This window comes from Meles meles, chromosome 8 (assembly GCF_922984935.1).
Source record: "Meles meles chromosome 8, mMelMel3.1 paternal haplotype, whole genome shotgun sequence".
NCBI lineage: Eukaryota > Metazoa > Chordata > Mammalia > Carnivora > Mustelidae > Meles > Meles meles.
In genome coordinates, this window is record NC_060073.1 from 100,355,567 (window position 1) to 100,375,769 (window position 20,203).

Below are 20,203 nucleotides of genomic sequence, written 5' to 3' on the forward strand. Positions count from 1 at the left end.
CTTGAGGAGAATGCAGGCAGCAACCTCTTCGACCTCAGCCGTAGCAACATCTTCCTAGGAACAACAGCAAAGGCAAGGGAAGCAAGGGCAAAAATGAACTATTGGGACTTCATCAAGATCAAAAGCTTTTGCACAGCAAAGGAAACAGTTAACAAAACCAAAAGACAACTGACAGAATGGGAGAAGATATTTGCAAACGACATATCAGATAAAGGGCTAGTATCCAAAATCTATAAGGAACTTAGCAAACTCAACACCCAAAGAACAAACAATCCAATCAAGAAATGGGCAGAGGACATGAACAGACATTTCTGCAAAGAAGACATCCAGATGGCCAACAGACACATGAAAAAGTGCTCCACGTCACTCGGCATCAGGGAAATACAAATCAAAACCACAATGAGATATCACCTCACACCAGTCACAATGGCTAAAATTAACAAGTCAGGAAATGACAGATGCTGGAGAGGATGTGGAGAAAGGGGAACCCTCCTCCACTGTTGGTGGGAATGCAAGCTGGTGCAACCACTCTGGAAAACAGCATGGAGGTTCCTCAAAATGTTGAAAATAGAACTACCCTATGACCCAGCAATTGCATTACTGGGTATTTACCCTAAAGATACAAACATAGTGATCCGAAGGGGCACGTGTACCCGAATGTTTATAGCAGCAATGTCTACAATAGCCAGACTATGGAAAGAACCTAGATGTTCATCAACAGATGAATGGATAAAGAAGAGGTGGTATATATACACAATGGAATACTATGCAACCATCAAAAGAAATGAAATCATGCCATTTGCGACGACATGGATGGAACTAGAGCGTATCATGCTTAGTGAAATAAGTCAATCAGAGAAAGACAACTATCATATGATCTCCCTGATATGAGGACATGGAGAAGCAACATGGGGGGGTAGGGGGATAGGAGAAGAGTAAATGAAACAAGATGGGATTGGGAGGGAGACAAACCATAAATGACTCTTAATCTCACAAAACAAACTGGGGGTTGCTGGGGGGAGGTGGGATTGGGAGAGGGGGAGCGGGCTATGGACATTGGGGAGGGGAGGCGAACCATAAGAGACTATGTACTCTGAAAAACAACCTGAGGGTTTTGAAGGGTCAGGGGTGGGAGGTTGGGGCAACCTGAGGGTTTTGAAGGGTCAGGGGTGGGAGGTTGGGGGAACAGGTGGTGGGTAATGGGGAGGGCACGTTTTTCATGGAGCACTGGGTGTTGTGCAAAAAGAACGAATACTGTTACACTGAAAAAAATAAATAAAATAAATTAAAATTGCAAAAAAAAAAAAATATCAGTAGTTGCCACCAGGCTTGGGAGGAGGAAGAGATGCACAGGTGAAGCACAGATTTTTAGGGCAGTGAAACTACTTTGTATCCTACTATGATGGTAGTTACATGCCATTATATATTTATCAAACCCATAGCGTTACAACACAAAATCACCCTAATGTACGTATAGATCTGGGGTGATAAGAGTGTGTCAGTATTGGTTCATCTGTTGGAATAAGTGCACCTCTGTGCAGCATGTGGACAGTGGAGGAAGTTGTACCTGTGTGTGGAAACGGTATCTGGGTTCACAGATGGGCTGTACTTTCCATTCAGCTTTGTCATGAACCTAAAAGTGCTCTAAAAAATAAAGTCTATTAAACAACAAAAGATAGGATTCATTATACTATTTTCTCTACTTGTGTATATATTTGAATTTTTTTTGTAATAAAGTTATTTTTCAAATAATGCAAAAAGCAACAAAAGAAGATTGTGCTAAGAGGAGAAAGAAAGACAAGGCAGATACGAAAGGACCAACAAGGAATAGAACTGTATGAACTGTATTGAGGGACTTAGTTGAGCATGTTGATAAGCTGAGAGGAAGTAGCCTGTAGAGAAGGAAGAAGCTGAGGCTCGAGAATGAACAGGAAGGATTGCCTGAGTAACCTATCTGGCAGGTAGGGCAGATCACCCGGAAGGCTGGATTATCCTTGGACAACAGTGGGCATCTTTTGTATGATTTTCAGCACCTCCAGTTTCTCTTTCTCCGTTAAATAAAAGGATTGCCATCTGCCAGTGGTGGCAACAGAGGTGGGAACTCGGGAAAGAGGGGCAGGTTTAAAAGAAACCATAAAAGGTGCTGAGTCTGACAGAGGGTTGGGTTAGCTGAGATCAGAGACTATGTGGGCACAGAGTTGTAATGCTCAGAGCTGGGGGTGAATGACTGGAAAAGTCCACTTACTGTGAAAGAGGTACCAAAAGAGGGGCTTTCATAGGATGAAAAGCAGAAGCAAGAAGTCTACAGCTAGCACTGTATCTGTGACCTACTTGGGCATTCACATACTAATTTACATACTATTAATACAACTCAATGAAAATTCATTTTGGGCATTTTTCATGAAACAATGTTTAGTTTTCCTAAATCACTGTACTTAAGCAATTTTACAAGTTTATGTGATTTTGGCTGACAATAAATATGTCCTAACTATTGGATCTGTTTAATAGTGTTTCTATTGAGTCCATTTGTACAATTTAAGACTCACTGTATTTAGCCATGTGTGTGAATTGCCATGATTCTCCCCCAACCACAAGGTACCCAGCATCTCTTCCAAAGGCACTCTTGGAAATTAAGTCTCCAAGGGGATTTTCTATTTCGTGAGCTGAATTATTATCAAAGATTTGCTCTTAATAATAAAAATAAAAGCCAAGTAGCAGATAAACAATGTGCCATTACAATATGATAAAAATAAATAAATACAATAAATACACTGTACTACTGTTATCATACATTTCCATAGCTTTCAGGTATAAATATTGTGCTGAAGGACCTAAATTGAGCTCCAAGCACAACAGACATCAATGTACATAAAATATACATACAGCACTTACTGTGCAATTCTGTTGTAATATAACTATATTTTTGTGTAACAATACTGGTACTTTGTTTTCGGAGCAGTGGTGGCCTATGATGCATATTTATTCTAAAACTTAACATTGTAATCTCATTTTAAGGGAGAGCCTTTATAAGCCAACAAGAATAGAGAACTATAAAAAGGGGTCCAGGAACCAGGGTGGGGTGAGGAAAGGGTATTTTATGTAATGGAAGAAATTCTGAATGACAAGGACTCAGCTACACTCCTTGTTGGCTACGCAGAATTGACAAGTGATTTTATTTCTCTGAGTCATGCACTTATCATCGCTCACAGCCTGGAGTTTGGTAACATGACAGCTATATTTCTCAATGAAAATTAATAAGTTGGCACTCACCTGAATTTGTTCGTTTCTTGTGATCCAGGTAACTGTGACTCTTTCATAGTTGGTGTGCTGATAAAAATAACATATTGGTTTTAAAGTTGAGAGACCTTGTAGTCTTGTTCATCATGAGAGTCTTCTAGAGTGAAGCCTCCTGAAAATAGGAAGAATTATTCTACCTCCTTCTCATTCACCCCATCTTAGGTGAGGCCCCTTTTAGAGAGCAGAAGAGATAGATGTGGTGGAAGAATCCAATAAAGAAAATAATAATTTCAAATGAGATTTCTCATTAGGAAGTAGAAAATAGACGTGATTCTCACACTCATTCCTTTTTTTTTTTTATTGTGTTGTTAGTCACCATAAAATACATCTTTGGTTTTTGATACAGTCTTCCGAGATTCATTGTTTATGTACAACATCTAGTGCTCCATTGAATACATGCCCTTATTAACACCCACATCCAGGCTCACCCATCGCCTTACCTCCCTCCTGTCTAAAATCCTCAGTTTGTTTCTCAGAGTCCACACTCTCACATGGTTCGTCTTCCTCTCTGATTTCCCCCAGTTCACTTTCTTTTCCGTCTCCTAATGTCCTCCATGTTATTCTTTATGTTCCACAAGTAAGTGAAAACATATGATAATTGACTTTTCTGCTTGACTTATTTCACTCAGCATAATTTCCTCCAGTCCTATCCATGCTGATGCAAAAGTTGGGTATTCATCCTTTCTGATGGCTAAGTAATATTCCATCGTATCTATGGGCCACATCTTCTTTATCCATTCGTCTGTTGAAGGGTATCTCAGCTCCTTCCACAGCTTGGCTATTGTGGACATTGCTTCTCACACTTATTTCATTTGAACATTAGAATTTGCAATTTCTTGCAATCTGATTTAATTTTTGTGAGATGGAATCCCTTTGGAAGTTGATATGGAAAATGAATTTCTTTCATCACTTACAGAGGAGCCCTAAAAAATTCCCTGTGAAAATAAAAACATTTAATAAATTCATGAGGTCCTCATCTCCTTTAGGACATAAATGAGATTTATCTTGTGGGGTTCTTTTGTTTTGTTTTGTTTTGTTTTACTGAGTAATATTGGGTCTTCTTTCATAAGCAAGCAATTTGGGAATAAATATAGGGACTCATTAGATTAACTGCATTTGGAGAAGGAATTCTAAATGAAAGTTATACAATCAAGGGTTGGATATTAGACAACACACTACTACTCTTTCTTGCCTCTTTCTCCACCATGTTAAAACTTCTTATTGCCTGATGGTTATTCAGTAGTTAAAATTAATTGATCTTTCCCTTGGTTAGTGAGCCTGAACTGTAGCAAAGTGTAACCAGATCACATATTAGTTATTGCTGGAATTTTATGACTATCAATCTCTGTACTATATTAAATGGAAAGAAAGTTCATTGGCCAAATAGGTAGACATAAGGTATAATTAAAGTATCATTACATTTACAAAATAAGATTCAGAGAAAAATATATCAATAAGTTAACATACAGAAATGCATTCATTTATTCACTCAAATAGTAATTATTCAGCACGTCTTAACTATTTATCCCTGTGTCCTAGGTTCTGGGTTACAAAGGTACATGAAGAAGATGGAGGATCCTGGCCTTCCCAGACATTATTAACTAGTCAGTGGTTTGTTTTTTGTTTTTTTTTTTTACCTTTCAAAGCTATGTCCCCTAAAATGTTTTAAATTCTCTTTCATATACCTAGAAAATAAGAGGGTTTTGTAGTATCCAAATTTTTATAATCTCCATTATGAAAACAGTAGGTCTATTGAGTATGTGTTTTCAAATAGCGTATATTTTATAAGTAACTCCTCTTACCTAGTACCTAGTTAAGAATCCCACTATCTAGTTAGCAACGACATCTAGATAGTATGTATTTTACTTATCTGGCTTAATTTATAACAGCTATTATTTTTGGTTTGCTTCCCCTGTTAAGGGTCTCTTTCTGTCTCTCAAATATAATAGCAGAAATGTAGTGGATCTGCCATCCATTCAACTGAAAGACTGTGCATGAGGAAGAGAGATTTGGTTTATGAGAATGACAAGTGAGGGAGGAAGGTCCAGACTGCGTTGCTGGCTATGGTAACCCCACCCAGTCTAGGTGTGATCCAAATCTCCACTTGCCATTTGTTCTTCTTTCTCTACCCTTTGTAATGATCTCATTCATCCTATGTAACTTCAACAATCACTTCTATTCAGGTAACTTTCTCTTTTATTTTGCTGACCCTGTCCTTTGCAACACACCACCATGCTATCACTACAACCACCATCATAATCATTTAATAAGTTTCTGTGGTATGACAGATACTTTGTAAGATTGTTCAAACACAACACAATACTTGAAGAAACTTATGGTCTCGAGGGAGGGACAGTAAAGCAAACACATGGACAAATTCAATACACTGTGGGAATTTTCTCTAGGGGTGTCAAACACATGGATGTACAGAAAGGGAGTCTAACTTAGTCATAGAGGACAGTGAAGTTTTCTTGAAAAGATGACAGGTAAGTAGAGTTCTGAGTCAGAACTTATCAACTTATGTTTTATCATTTTTTTATCAAAGAATTCTTAACCCATGGTCTATAAAACATTCATTTGTTTTTATATTTTACTAGAACCTGTCTATTTATGGAAGGAGCAGTAGTCTTAATGGTATTGGGATGGAGAAGGGGTGTATTTTCTTGTGTCTGATGGTACACACAAGAATGAGTGTTGTGTTCTCATTCTTCACATTAACAATAGTTAATTCACCAACATTCCCCTAAACTAGTTTCTTCTAGTCTCTGCTCATTTTTATTAATGAAAATGCCATTCACCTAGTTTCCCAAAACACAAAAACATGGTCATTTTGAACTTCTTCCTCATGATCTGTATCTCATATTTTCCACATCATGTGAAGTCTTATTTTGTTTCCCAAGTCACAATTACCTCATTACCTAAATACAGGATTTCTGCTGAAGTTCTGTCTCATGTTCTCTTCTGATTCAATCTGCACCACTCTTGGGTTCTTTTTCTTTTCTTTTTTTTTTTATAAAAGTTGTTTAATTATGTCATCCTGCTATCCACCATTCTTTAATGTCTCTTCATAACATTAAGGCCAATTCTAGGAAAAAACAATTAAATCTCTGATTTTATTGAATAAATTAATTCAATCTGATTAAAATAGAGCAGTCATTCCTCTCCCAAATATCTTGTGTTTTTCTGACTCCATACCTTGCCTCCTATTGCTAATTTTTCCTTCTGACCATTCCACTGGTCAAACCATCAACTTCAAATTTTCTCTTTCCAGACTTCACAATTTATTAGTAAAATTTCCTTCTAAAGTGAAGATATACTTCTTTGTATTCTCACTGTAGTCTTTCTGTAGGTCAGAAGTTGTCACTGCAAATGCTGGGGTCTCAAATGTCACTCAAAAAGTCTAGAGAATGCCAACCTGTGTGATATTTCATGGGTGAGACATGGCTCAGAAAAGGTCAGTTTTCCTCTAATTGGCTCTAAGGTTAGAATGTAAAAATTAACATAAACACAAGAATAATAACACTATAATAATAAGATAAAACTAACAATATAATAATATACTACTTTATTAAATATTATAAAGGATATATAATATCCTTTATAATCATACAATATAATAGGAAATGACAGTGGAGAGGCACAGCAAAATCAAAAGCTGTCTACTTATGGTCCCTGGATGGCTCAGTTGGTTAAACATCTGATTTTGGCTCTGGTTGTCATCCCAGGGTCCTAGGATTGAGTCCTGCATCGTGCTCCATGGGGAGCCTGCTTCTCCCTCTAACTTTTTCTCTCATGAATAAATAAATAAAATCTTTGTTTTTAAGCTGGCTATTTAAACAACTAATAAGATAAGAAAAATTTCTGGCAAGGTAAAAAAAAAATCAGTACTTCTTGAGGCACCCAGGTGTCTCAGTAAGTGACTATCTTCAGCTCAGGTCGTGATCCCAGAGTCCTGGGATCAAGTCCCGCATGGGGCTCCCTGCTCAGCAAGGGGAGTCTGTTTCTCCCTGTCCCTCTGCCTGCTGCTCTGCCTGCTTATGTCCTTTCTCTCTCTGTCAAATAAATAAATATTTTTTTAAAAAATCAATACTTTTTAATAAGAATAAGATACAAATATATATTAAGAATGGAAAATGGAGAAATAACTTAAAATGTCAGATACAATTAAAAAACCATGCTGAGAATACCACAAATTTTACATTAAAAAAAAATTGAAAACCGATGCAGTGGATAACTTTATGTAAAAACACAACTTCACCAAAAGCTCATTTACAAAGGGGCCCGAATAAACCTATAATTAATAAAGAAATCAAATCAGTAGTTTGAAATTTCTGTCTCTCCAAAAAATGCTAAACTAGTTTTACATGTAAGTTCTCACATAAATACAAAAATAGATTAACTTATGTGACTATCTTTGTGGAGCAGAAATAGAGGGATAACTTTCTCAAATTGTTACAATACCATTCATTTCTCAACCGAAAAAGAATAGTATGAGAAAGGAATATTAATAGGGCAATCTCACATATTTGGAAGGGTTAGAAATTTGCTCTCATTTTTATGCTACAGAAATATTCAAATTATCTGGCATTTTTGTCACAAAGTATGAAGTTGGGATTTGAACAGGTGGCCTAAGCTAATTAAAATACTGAACTCATTCATTACTCAAAAGGATATTTTAATTAGATTTGTTCCAGAACCAGCTGTATTGAAGGCCCTATGTTCTCTTACTGATGTTATGACAGCAAACAGATGGACTATTTAACAGAAACAATTCAGGGGCTTTCCCAGACAACAAATTCTTTAGGGCTGAGAACTAGATTTCAGACCAAAAAGATATTTGCTAGGAAGAACAATATTTAGTAAAAACACTTTGTAGATTCTAAGATATTGTAGAAGAGAAAGTATGTTTTATTATTGACTTTTACTAACAGAGACTATTCCCTTGGGTGATGAGATCTTTTTGAGACCATACAGAGCTCTAATTTGTTTTGTTTTGTTTTCATTAATTGTGTAATGTGCAGAGCCCAATCTTGAGAGATTTGTATACCTTTGGGAATTAGTTGTATATTTCTAAGCACCTCAACATTTGCAAATAGTATCAGGGTCCAGTTTTTGAATGTCTTAAGATAGGTGGATATCAGCTTCTTGATAGATTGGAGAAAAAAGTTCTATGCATTTGGATTGGCTCTATTTAAATGCTCTAATCATTTCTTCTTCAGGATGTTAGATTAATAGTATCAGTTAGCTACATGACACTAAATGTGTCCTAGTTTCTTTGTTGTTTTTTTAATAACCTCCATTAACTGAACAAATATTTCTATGAGATTGGTTTTACGAATGAGGACATGGAGTCATAGGTGATATAATTTGCTCAACGTTACACAATTCCAAGTGGCAAAGCCAAGATTTGATCCTAGGTAGACTGGCTTCAGGTGGTATTAAATCTATATTCATTTATTTTTTGAGGGTGTATTCATTTACTTTTTTTTTTTTTTAAGATTTTTTTACTTATTTGAGAGAGACAGCATGCAGGAGAGAGGGGATGCGTGGAAGGAGAGAGAGAAGCTGACTCCACGCAATAGGAAGCCATACTGAGGACTCCATCCCAGGACCCTGAGATCGAGACCTGAACCCAAGGCAAACACTTGACTCACTGAGCCACCCAGGCGCTCCTATTCATTCACTTCTAAGCAGCTGCAAAAAAATTACGTTGCAAGAAAGGTTGACTGCTCTGAAAATTTGCCTGGAGAAGGTAATCCTGAACTTTACATGTACTTATTTATTTACCTTTCGTCTGTATGTACATTGGATCACTTTGTTTTCTTGATCTGATTTCCCATTATCTCCATTTGGTTTTCAGTGTTTCCTGTCAGTGAGCCAAACAATGTGCACAGAGCCTAATTATTTGAATGCCCTTTTGTTCTGAAATCTGTTACATTGGTTTAACTGCAAGATCTTTCTTGTGCAGATGGTTTTTGCTCGTTAAATGGTGTCCAATTAAAGGCATAATCACCAAATGTAGTACTCAATTGTCAAACTTAAGTTGCTGGGCTGTGAGCCATGGTTGTTAAAGTTTTAGAAATTGGTGAGAATATTTAGATGTGGAAAGATCTACATGTTCAGTTAAATTGACATCAATTAATGACCTCATCCTCACTGGCCTGGATAGTTTGATGCCACAGCTGTTCTATGAGAGCAAAAACAGAGTTGGCATAATTGCCAAAACAGTTCCTTCTTAACTCTAGATCATGATGTCCTGGTTTTCATAGCCTCTAATATGAGCACCCAGCTCTTGACAATTCTTTCGAAGTCACTGTAAGAACCCTCGGAATCTCCTGACCTCTTTGCTTCTTGAATTACAACCGTTAAAGATATTTGCTTTTCTGGTTGAAAGAGAGTGCTCTTCTCTGGAAGACCCAGGAACAAATGCTGCTTTTCTTACTGAATAAGTTCATCCACACCCCCATTCATGCTCCCTGGGTAAGGGTGCCTGCTGCTTTGGGGATCTTTGGAATGGTACAAAGTAAACTCAGAATGTACTTTATAAATATGAGAAATAATAAAAACAATAGTAACTGATAATTACATCATAGCTTAAAATTTTTCAAAGCTCAGTACGGATCTTTTAATCTTCATAACTACTGTTTTTCATAACCACTTTTTTTTTTAATTTTCTTTATCCAAAGAGTTTTTTTTTTCCATTTTATTTATTTTTTCAGCGTAACAGTATTCATTCTTTTTGCACAACACCCAGTGCTCCATGCAAAACGTGCCCTCCCCATTACCCACCACCTGTTCCCCCAACCTCCCACCCCTGACCCTTCAAAACCCTCAGGTTGTTTTTCAGAGTCCATAGTCTCTTATGGTTCGCCTCCCCTTCCAATTTTTTTTTTTTAATAAACATATAATGTATTTTTATCCCCAGGGGTACAGGTCTGTGAATCGCCAGGTTTACACACTTCACAGCACTCACGATAGCACTTACCCTCCCCAATGTCCATAGCCCCTCCCCCTATCCCAATCCCACCTCCCCCCAACAACCCCCAGTTTGTTTTGTGAGATTAAGAGTCATTTATGGTTTGTCTCATAACCACTTTTTTAATAGAAAAGGGAACAAAGATTCAGAGATGGTAAATGACTTGCTCTTATCACACAGACTCTACACCATGTGCTTTTAGTCCATTCTTCTGCCTCCAGATAAGATGCCTTTCTATTTATGTCACCAGAGGATCACAGGGTAAAAGATTTGAAATTGACAAAGTTTTTGTTCTGATGAAAGTCATAGAGATGTTCTGCAACATTTGCTTTAGATAAAGTAATAAACACAGGAATATGTCCTTTCCACAGTCTTTGAATCCCATGAAAAATTAAATTTCATCCTCTATTCAGAAGCTTGAACTTTATGAATTCTCTTTTCTTAAGAAAAATATTTACTTTATCAGAGCCCAGAAGGACAGCTAAGAATATTTGAGATTCTGATATTCAGCCAATTTTATTATTGTCTCTTGAATGATGTTAAATTATAGAAAGGAAAGTAACAATGGGATTTCTCCAGTAACTGTAACACTGTATTCTGATTCCTACAACAAATTATTTCTGCAGATGTCATTAAATGTTATCTTTCTAGTGTGAGAAAATGACAGATTCATATCTGCCCTAGAGAATTCTATTTTAAAAGTAGAAGAATGCAGGAAGATTTACATATCTCTGTTAAATAAAAGAAACAAAACTTTATTTTTAAATTTTAAATAGGCACACACTTGTATTTATAATTAGTATACTATATATATATACATATATATATATACCTAATATATTTACTTATATTTTAATTCTGCATGTTTTATGGGTAACTTGATGAAGTGTCTGTTGAGTAATATTCTTATATCCATGAACCACCAGGTACTTTCCTTAGATATTCATTCATGCTTCCCAAGGGTGGGGGCTGACACTTTTCTGTCTACGCTATGCTTGTGTTATAAAACTTCAAAAACAGTACCATTGTAGGCCACTCACCACAGGGGTGAAGAATTGGGAGGGAAACAAAGTAGTGTCTTTCATTCTCTTTCATTTGGTTTAATAACCTCTCATTTCCAGCGATATCTCACATATGTAAATACCTTATTATCCTTGTCAAACTTCAAAGTGCTTCATTTATTGACTTACTCTGATAGGAAATTTAAATATTGCATTTCATGCTTCCTCACCTTTTTCAGCTGATGATATTAAAAATAAATAAATGTTCTTCTGGTGATTTGGAGCAATCATTTTTATGCACAGGAACTATTTTGTGTATGTATCTATGGTTTTTTTTAAGATTATTTATGTATTTGAGAGAGAAAGAGAGGGAGAGAGGGGAAAAGCAGGAGAGGGATAAGCAGACACCACACTGAGTGTAAAGCCCGATGCAAGACTTGATCTTACGACCCTGAGATCATGACCTGAGCAGAAACCAAGAGTCAGATGCTTAACCAACTGAGCCACCCAGGCACCACATATATCTATGTTTTAAATGTTTGCATTTTCTGGACCCCTAGATAACTATGCAGTATGAGGAATGTTTATTTGTTTTGTTTTGTTTTTTACTTTTATTTTTTAAAATAGCTTTCTGGAGACCTCTTTTTTTGCTGTTAGACTGTTTTTCTCAGCTTTTTTAAACAGCTTTCTCATGTCTTCCTTCTACTTTTAAATTTGCTGCCTTCATTCTGAAATCATCCATGTTTCCTAAAATTATTTCTTAATAAAAATAATGATTTGGTACTAAGAAAGGACCAATGTGGACTGATAAGTGAGTAAACTTTAATAAATGGATATTGTGACATTTATATTAATGTCTTCAAGGTGCTTTTACTTATCTTCAGTTTTTTGGCAATATTGAAAAGTTTAAGTCAGTAGATAGATAGAGGAAATAAGTCAGTAGATAGAGGAAAGCAACAGATATACAGTAATATCTCCAGATTATTGAGATATTATTGTATATCTGTTGCTTTCCTCTATCTATTGAGCTCCCTTGAAACCTGACCTAATGTTCTTTGTTTACTCTGACACATCAGCAATTTTAGTCTCCAAATCAGCCAAAATACCTCTACAGTCACAGAGAGATAGATTTATCCTTGTTCTGACTTCTGGACAACCCTCCCTTGTGGTAATAATTTCAATATTATTTGGGATTATAGAAGAAATTTTAGTCAGTTTGTGTGTGAGCCCATTAAAAAACTATGGTATCCACTAAGTGGATTTCAACCCCAAATGCCCTCCCTCTCTCCAGACTCACTTTCATGGCTTCTGCGTGAAAAATTAAAACACCAGACATCAGTCATATTCCCACGGATCTTTGGATAACTTCAGAGCTTTTTTCTGATGATGGTCAAATCTCATCACCATTGCTAATTGGGCTGCTTAGAGATGCATCCTGGCAACTCTGACTCTGTTTCTCTTAGGTTATTATCTAATTTCCTGAATTCAGAAAAATGGCTCTCTTCTCATGTGTTCTCAGAGATAATATTAGAATTAAGCCTTTAAATCCACACATATTGAGCAACTTAAGTATGTTGTGGAAGGCAGAGAGAAAAAAATAGACTGCCACAAAGTTTCATAAATTTTTGTTTGTGATCATGGAGAATGATCACATGTTGCATATTTTTCATGCAAAATGAAAAGCAAACTATCACTCTGGAGTTTTTCATCCATTGATATTTTTTCTTTTTTTTTTTTGAAATTGGAATTTAAGGTCATATCAAGGTCTAGATACTACATGGATTCTTTCTTGAGTATCATGAATTAAAATAACATTTTGTACAATTCAACATGCCTCAGTGAAAAATTATCACACTTGATTCCTCAGATAATAAAAACAAGAAAGATAATAAATAACAAGATAATAAATAACAAGAAAAGCAGGAAATCCTTTTCCCTGAATCCTCTGCTTGGGCTTTAGGGAAAACTAAGTCAGGGAAGGAGAAATTGTCGTGTTCTGAGTTGTAGCTTTTAGAGAAAGGTCAATGAGAGTTTAGTAATGGATAACAGGGAAAAATTAGGAGGGAAGCTGCACTTTGTTGATTGTTCAGGACCTACATGTGAATGGCAATCTTACTTCTCTGCTGTTTCTTGAACAAGAAAGGTTTAAAGTACAGTTTAAGCATAGACTTTAGCCCCACATTTCTGTCAACCTCATCTACATTGAAAGGACTTCCTGGCCCACTGGTTTTCCATCCATTGGACAGAGTGGGATAACCAGGGTTTGAATTGATTAAAGCTGTTTCTATAATTTTGCCTTTTGTATTCATCATCTCTTTATAAAAGCCTTTTACATTTCTGAGTTCTCAGTTTTAGAGAATAGTCATTATGTCGACTCCTATAGGTGAGTTGAAAAATTCAAACAGACTATTTTTAGATCACCAGAGCTAGACTCAAAGCCATGTTGGAACAAAGACTGAAAGTTCTGTTGACCTATGCCCAGAGAAAGAGGATGAACAATCTTCTTTGAATGATATTAATGAAAAACTAATTAGATTTTGAAAGTATGTGCTTTCTTTGAAAGTGAGGTAGATAGGGGCTTAAGCCTAGGAGCAAAATGAAAGGCTTCTGACTTAGAGAGGAGCATTTGAGAGTGTTAGGTGGAAACAAGGCTCTGGGTTACACTTGTGGTCTTTGTCCTCAACCTTTTAAATCCCTGCAAAGGATCAAGTCATGAGACTCGTGAGGAATGATATCAAAACATAGCATGTCATTCTGATTTGGGAATCAGAAAAAAAACTAATACACCTATTTTCTCTTATTTCTTTTTACAGATTATATCTTGTATGGATACTTCCAATCATTCTTCCATGACTGAGTTTATCCTTGAAGGGTTAACAAAACGCCCAGAGCTTCAATTACCTCTATTCCTACTGTTCCTTGGAGTGTATGTGGTCACAGTGGTGGGGAACCTGAGCATGATTTTCTTAATTGCTATCAGTTCTCAACTTCATTCTCCAATGTATTATTTTCTCAGTCATTTGTCATTCATTGATCTCTGCTACTCCTCTGTCATTACCCCAAAAATGCTGGTGAACTTTGTATCAGAGAAGAATATTATCTCCTTTGTGGCATGCATGACTCAGCTTTATTTCTTCCTTATTTTTGCAATTGCAGAAGGCTACCTTCTGACTGCCATGGCATATGACCGTTATGTAGCCATCTGTAGCCCACTGCTTTACAATATTATCATGTCCCATAAGATCTGCTCTATAATGATGGCTGTGGTATATTCACTGGGGTTGTTCGGGGCTACAGTCCATACTACCCGCATGTTAGTGTTGTCCTTCTGTGGGTCTCATGTAGTCAGTCATTATTTTTGTGATATTCTCCCCTTGTTGACTCTCTCTTGCTCCAGCACCCACATCAATGAGATACTGTTGTTTATTATTGGAGGGGTTAATACCTTAGCGCCTACACTGGCTATACTCATCTCTTATGCTTTCATTCTTTTGAGTATTCTCCATATTCGCTCTGCTGAGGGACAGTCCAAAGCCTTTGGTACTTGTAGCTCCCATCTCATAGCTGTGGGTATCTTTTTTGGGTCTATCACATTCATGTATTTCAAACCCCCTTCTAGCAATACTATGGAACAGGAGAAGGTGTCCTCAGTGTTCTACACCACAGTGATCCCCATGCTGAATCCCATGATCTACAGCCTGAGGAACAAGGATGTGAAGAATGCACTGAGAAAGTTGGTGGAGGGAAGGTAGTCATGCTGACAAAGGGCATTCTCAGAGGGAGCAAGAGAAAAATGAACCAGATGAAATGTTGTCATAGGCTCCATGTAATTTTTTTCTCTCTTCCAGAGATAAAATTCACCATTATTTATAAAACATGCATTCTATATTTGAGAATGATTGAGACATTTTTAGAGATTACCAAACAATAGAATTTTCTGATAGTCAGTCTTTGGAAATTTTATGTTTATTAGAGGAACAAATGTTGGCAGAAGAGGGAGAACCAATCAACATAAAGAGAATATCTGAGGATATTAATTATTAATATTAAGTTAAATATCAATTTTGAAAGTGCTTAATAACTAGAGAAATCTTATGTTTATTAGAGGAACAAATGTTGGCAGAAGAGGGAGAACCAATCAACATAAAGAGAATATCTGAGGATATTAATTATTAATATTAAGTTAAATATCAATTTTGAAAGTGCTTAATAACTAGAGAGTGAGTTAGGGGTTGTGTTTGAAGAAGGATGATGTTAATTGATTAAAAGTTCCTAGAGGTCAGGAGAAGAGGTGTGTTTGTTTGTTTGTTTGTTTGTTTATTACAGATGAACATAGGGGAAGGAAAAGAAAAATAAAATATGATGAAAACAGAGAGAGACATACCATAAGAAACTTTTAACTATAGAGAACAAACTGAGGGTTACTGAAGGGGCAGGGAGTGGGGGGATAGGGTAACTGGGTGATAGGCATTAAGGAGGGCAGTTCATGTAATGACTACTAGTGTTATATGCAACTAATGAGTCACTAAATTCTACCTCTGAAACTAATAGTACACTGTACATTAATTAAATTGAATTTAAATAAAATTTTCATAAAAAGGAGTGTATTTAATACAAAAAAGATAACATTAACTTTTTTACTTATATTGACTCTATTGTCATCAAAAATCCTTAATTCTCTGCAATTAACCAGTTTCTCCCCTACTCTCTTCATTTTTGTAGACCTATTGAATCTTATATTACCCATGTATATTTTAATCTCACTGAATATATCCGTCACTCCCGTTTCCAGATGTCTTTGTGAATCATGATTTTGTTATCCATTAAATGAACTGTTCTCACAACTTCACAGTATCTGTAAGTCTGACTCAAACTTCTTTGATATTCTCAGGGCACCTGGGTGGGTCAGTCCGTTAAGTGTCTGACTTCAACTCAGTGATGATCCCAGGACCCTAGGATGAGCCACACATTGAGCCCTAAGTTATAGCACTAAAAAATCTGAAAAATAATTTACTTAAGTCCTGTTACTTTATCGATGAGAAATTGAGTCTCAAAGAGTCTCAATGCCTTCCTCAGAGTAACACAGTTATTTTGATCAAAAGAACATCATACATACCATGTTCATAGCAACATTATTTACAAGAGCCAAGAGGTGGGAACATCCAAGTTCCATTGATGAATAAATGGATAAACAAAATATGGGATGTACATACAGTGTAAAATTACTCAGCCTTAAAAAAAATTCTGACACTTGCTACAACCTGGGTGAATTTTGAATACATTATGCTAAGTGAAATAAGCCAAACACAAGAAAAGAAATGTTGTATGATTTTACTCATATGCAAGTACTTACAGTAATCAAACTCATAGAGTCAGAAAGTAGAAAAGTGGTTACTAGGGGCTGGGGAGAGGCAGGATGTGGAATTATTGTTTAATAAACACAGAGTTTCAGAGGAGGGAGATGAAAAAGTTCTAGAGATGGATGGGGATGATAATCACATAGCAATGTGAATGTACTTCATGCCAGAGAACTGTACACTTAAAATGGTAAATTTTGTGTCTCATATATGTGTGTGTGTGTGTGTATGTGTTACATATATATTGTGTTTGTGTGTGTATGTGTTTATAAATAAAGAATTGTCTTTAAATTGAATCAATTTAGCCTTAGGAAAAAATTTCCTTTTCATTATTTTTCTCCTCTTTTTAAAAATTTTGACTAATGAAATAGTAGTGAAGAGCCAGCAACTGATAGCAGACTTTTGAGAATTATTGACCCAATTTCTCTGTGTTTCAGAATCCCCATTGGGAATGTGAAAATGTAAAATAAGAATCTTGGGGAATTTGCTACTCTTGGGAAATATAGCAATGGGGGGGCAAGAGGATGATATCATTTTTGCTAAAGATTATTATATACTGAACACACCAGTAATCTCTAGGTTCAGTAGGTCTTGGGGGACCTGTGTGTGCAGGGGAATTAAGTATTCCTAATGATATCCCTTTGCGTGATAAACCTCAAATAAGATTTGCATGTCACTTTTCCCTCTGGCTTTTAAGATTGGAGATGCTAAGTATGATCTGCTTCAAGATCTGGAGTGTTAGTTCTATCAGCTGAATTTTGACTTTTATTTTAAGCCAACCAAATAATTCAGACATTGACATACAAATGAGCATGTTGGGCAACAGAAGAGGCTTTTCTATGACTTGGCTATAGGAAGAATCTGTGCTATAAGCAAAGTAAGCAATTCCTAAGAACATCAACTTCTGTTCAGTATCGGGTAAGTGTCGTTTCATTTATTGCATTTCTACTCCATCTAATAGAAAGGTGGTTGGTGATTAGCAGCAACACTAACCATGTGCAGAGTTTTGGCTTTACCAGGAGCACTTGCCACACTATTCTTTCTACTTGGATATGTCCTTTCTTCTCCTTTTCTATCCATGTTGCCTGTGACTTCTTCATAAATTGGGTCACAACCTCCTGCAGAAATTCTATCCAGTCTAAGTTCACCCAACTCTTATGCAGAGAATGTTACTGGTCTTTCTGTATGACTCTGAAGCTTTTGCTTCCCTGAAGTGCTTCCTGTTTATGTATTTATTCATTTTCCTTAACTTCTTATGTACCAGCCTATATAATAAGTCTCTTAGAGTTATGGATACTAGGGCAGATGCAATTGCAGGTAGAGTATTAATTTTGGACAGAATATTAAACATAAATCCCTACTTCCCCTCTATCTTGAAGGAGTATTCTCAACAGTAGGAGTTAGAGTAAAAGCCTGTTTGGCATGCTCGGTTAATGCTCTGTTTCCTCCTGGCTTCAGAAGCACTTGCCAAAGGGTTTATACCCTTTGAGATAAAGAGCCTTCTATACCCCAGCCCCCCCCCCCAAAGAATGGCTCAACACTTCCAACCTCTCTCAAAATTTCCAAATCTAGAGACACAAATGTTTTAAAACCTAACCACCCCAAATGCTTAAAAAGTTTTCATCATTCATACCAACATGAAGGATCTAGGATGAAGAAGAAACACATAATGGTTTTCTTCATACCAAAGCAGTGTATTTTTGTCTCTTCATATTGTATTCCTTTCTATAAGGAATATATTTCTTTTTTTTAAGATTTTTATTTATTTATTTGACAGAGAGAGATCACAAGTAGGCAGAGAGAGAGAGGAGGGAAGCAGGCTCCCTGCTGAGGAGAGAGCCCAACATGGATCTCGATCCCGGGACCCTGGGATCATGACCTGAGTCGAAAGCAGAAGCTTTAACTCACTGAGCCACCCAGGCACCCCAATATATTTCTTTTTTAAAATTACATTTTAATTGATGTTCTTATTTTTTTAAATATTTATTTACTTATTTGGGAGAGAGTGTGTGCATGAAGGGGAGGAGTAGTGGGAGAGAGAGAGAGAGCATTTGAATCAGACTCCACACTGAGCACAGAGCCCGAAATGGGGCTCAGTCTCATAACCCTGAGATTATGACCTAATGACCTAAGCCAAAACCAAGACTTGGTTTCCCAATCAACTGCACCATGCAGGTACCCCTAGTGTTTTTAGATAATGAAACTTTCAATTCATTATTTTAGTTATCACAAGATTTCTTTGAAGGGTTATTATCATTCCCACTTCTCAGATTGTAACTCTGAAATTTATGTTAAATGACTTGCAAAGTCACTTATGTTGCAAAGCTGTCAGCCCTTGAAATAAGCCTCCTTTGATATGAAAGCTTTTTCATTGGCTTACTGAGCTGGCTCTAAGTTCTCTCCCCTTAAGCTCTTTTAACATTTTTGTTATCAAATAAATATAGAAAGTACTAAGTTCACAAAGTTGAACAGATTTCTTTCTTGCTGCACCATTCCCAACCTTTCATGAACAAATGTTTACAGCAGACTTCTAAGAGAGTCATACGGATGTACCTGGAAATGGAAGCACAGCTATTGGGTTTTGTTGTTGTTGTTGTTGTTGTTGTTTTCCTTCAGGGATCATTGTGAGCATTGTCTGAGAAATGCTGCCCTAGGCTATGAACACATAGTACCTCACTGTGCCCCTTTAAGGGTGCTATGGAAAATGTTCTTTAAGTAATTTTGAGTACTTTCTTTTTTTTTCCTTTTTTCTTTTTCTCTTTCTTTTTTCTTTTTCTTTTTTTTTTTTTTTGATTTTATTCATTTATTTGACAGGGAGAGAGATCACAAGTAGGCAGAAAGAAAGGCAGGCAGAGAGAGAGGGAGAAACAGGCTCCCTGCCGCAGAGAGCCTGATGCAGGGCTCAATCCCAAGACCCTGAGACTGTGACCTGAGCTGAAGGCAGAGGCTTAACCACTGAGCCACCCAGGAACCCCTTGAGTACTTTTAATATTCCATAAGGTAACAGGTTCCTCAAGTGCCAAAAAAATTTTTTTTCCTTTCCATATTTCCTCCAAGCCACAGTGTTTAGTGTTAGGTAAAATTCCGAGATCAAGAAACTTGCACTATATCTCTATTAGGCCTGTTTTAAACCACTTCAGGGTATGTGGATTCCCCATATTGTTCACAACACAAGAACTCTATGCCCCTCTTCTTGCTCATCATCAAGATTTATCCTTTCCTTGAAACATTCTGAAATCTGAGCAATCATAAACATAACATCTCATAAAGTCCAAATCTTCTTTCAGTCTGTCTCTTAGGGTTTTGTAATGAGTTAGAAGACAAGAGATGTTAATAATAGATTTAATCCGTCCTTTAAGGAAAAGCAGAAGAGCATGGTAGAAAAGAGCATGGACCCTGGCACAAGACACCCTAGGTCTAAATCATGACTTGACTTCTAAAATCTCTGTGCCACAGTTTCTTCATCTGTAAAATAGGGATAAAAATAGAATTGACTATTTCAAGGGCTTTTGAGGACTTAAGTGAGATAATAGATGTAAGGCAATTAGAAACAATATGCAATCAACAAAGAA

The 20,203-nt window shown here is 36.5% G+C and overlaps 1 protein-coding gene across 1 annotated transcript; it reads left to right on the top strand.

The window, feature by feature from the left end:
• The first annotated feature begins 14,093 nt into the window (after positions 1-14,093).
• On the top strand, positions 14,094-15,026 carry LOC123949343 (olfactory receptor 8D2). The gene has a single exon (XM_046016755.1). The coding sequence runs from the start codon at positions 14,100-14,102 to the stop codon at positions 15,024-15,026; it is 927 nt and encodes a 308-aa protein (XP_045872711.1). The 5' UTR covers positions 14,094-14,099.
• The last annotated feature ends 5,177 nt before the right edge of the window (positions 15,027-20,203 follow it).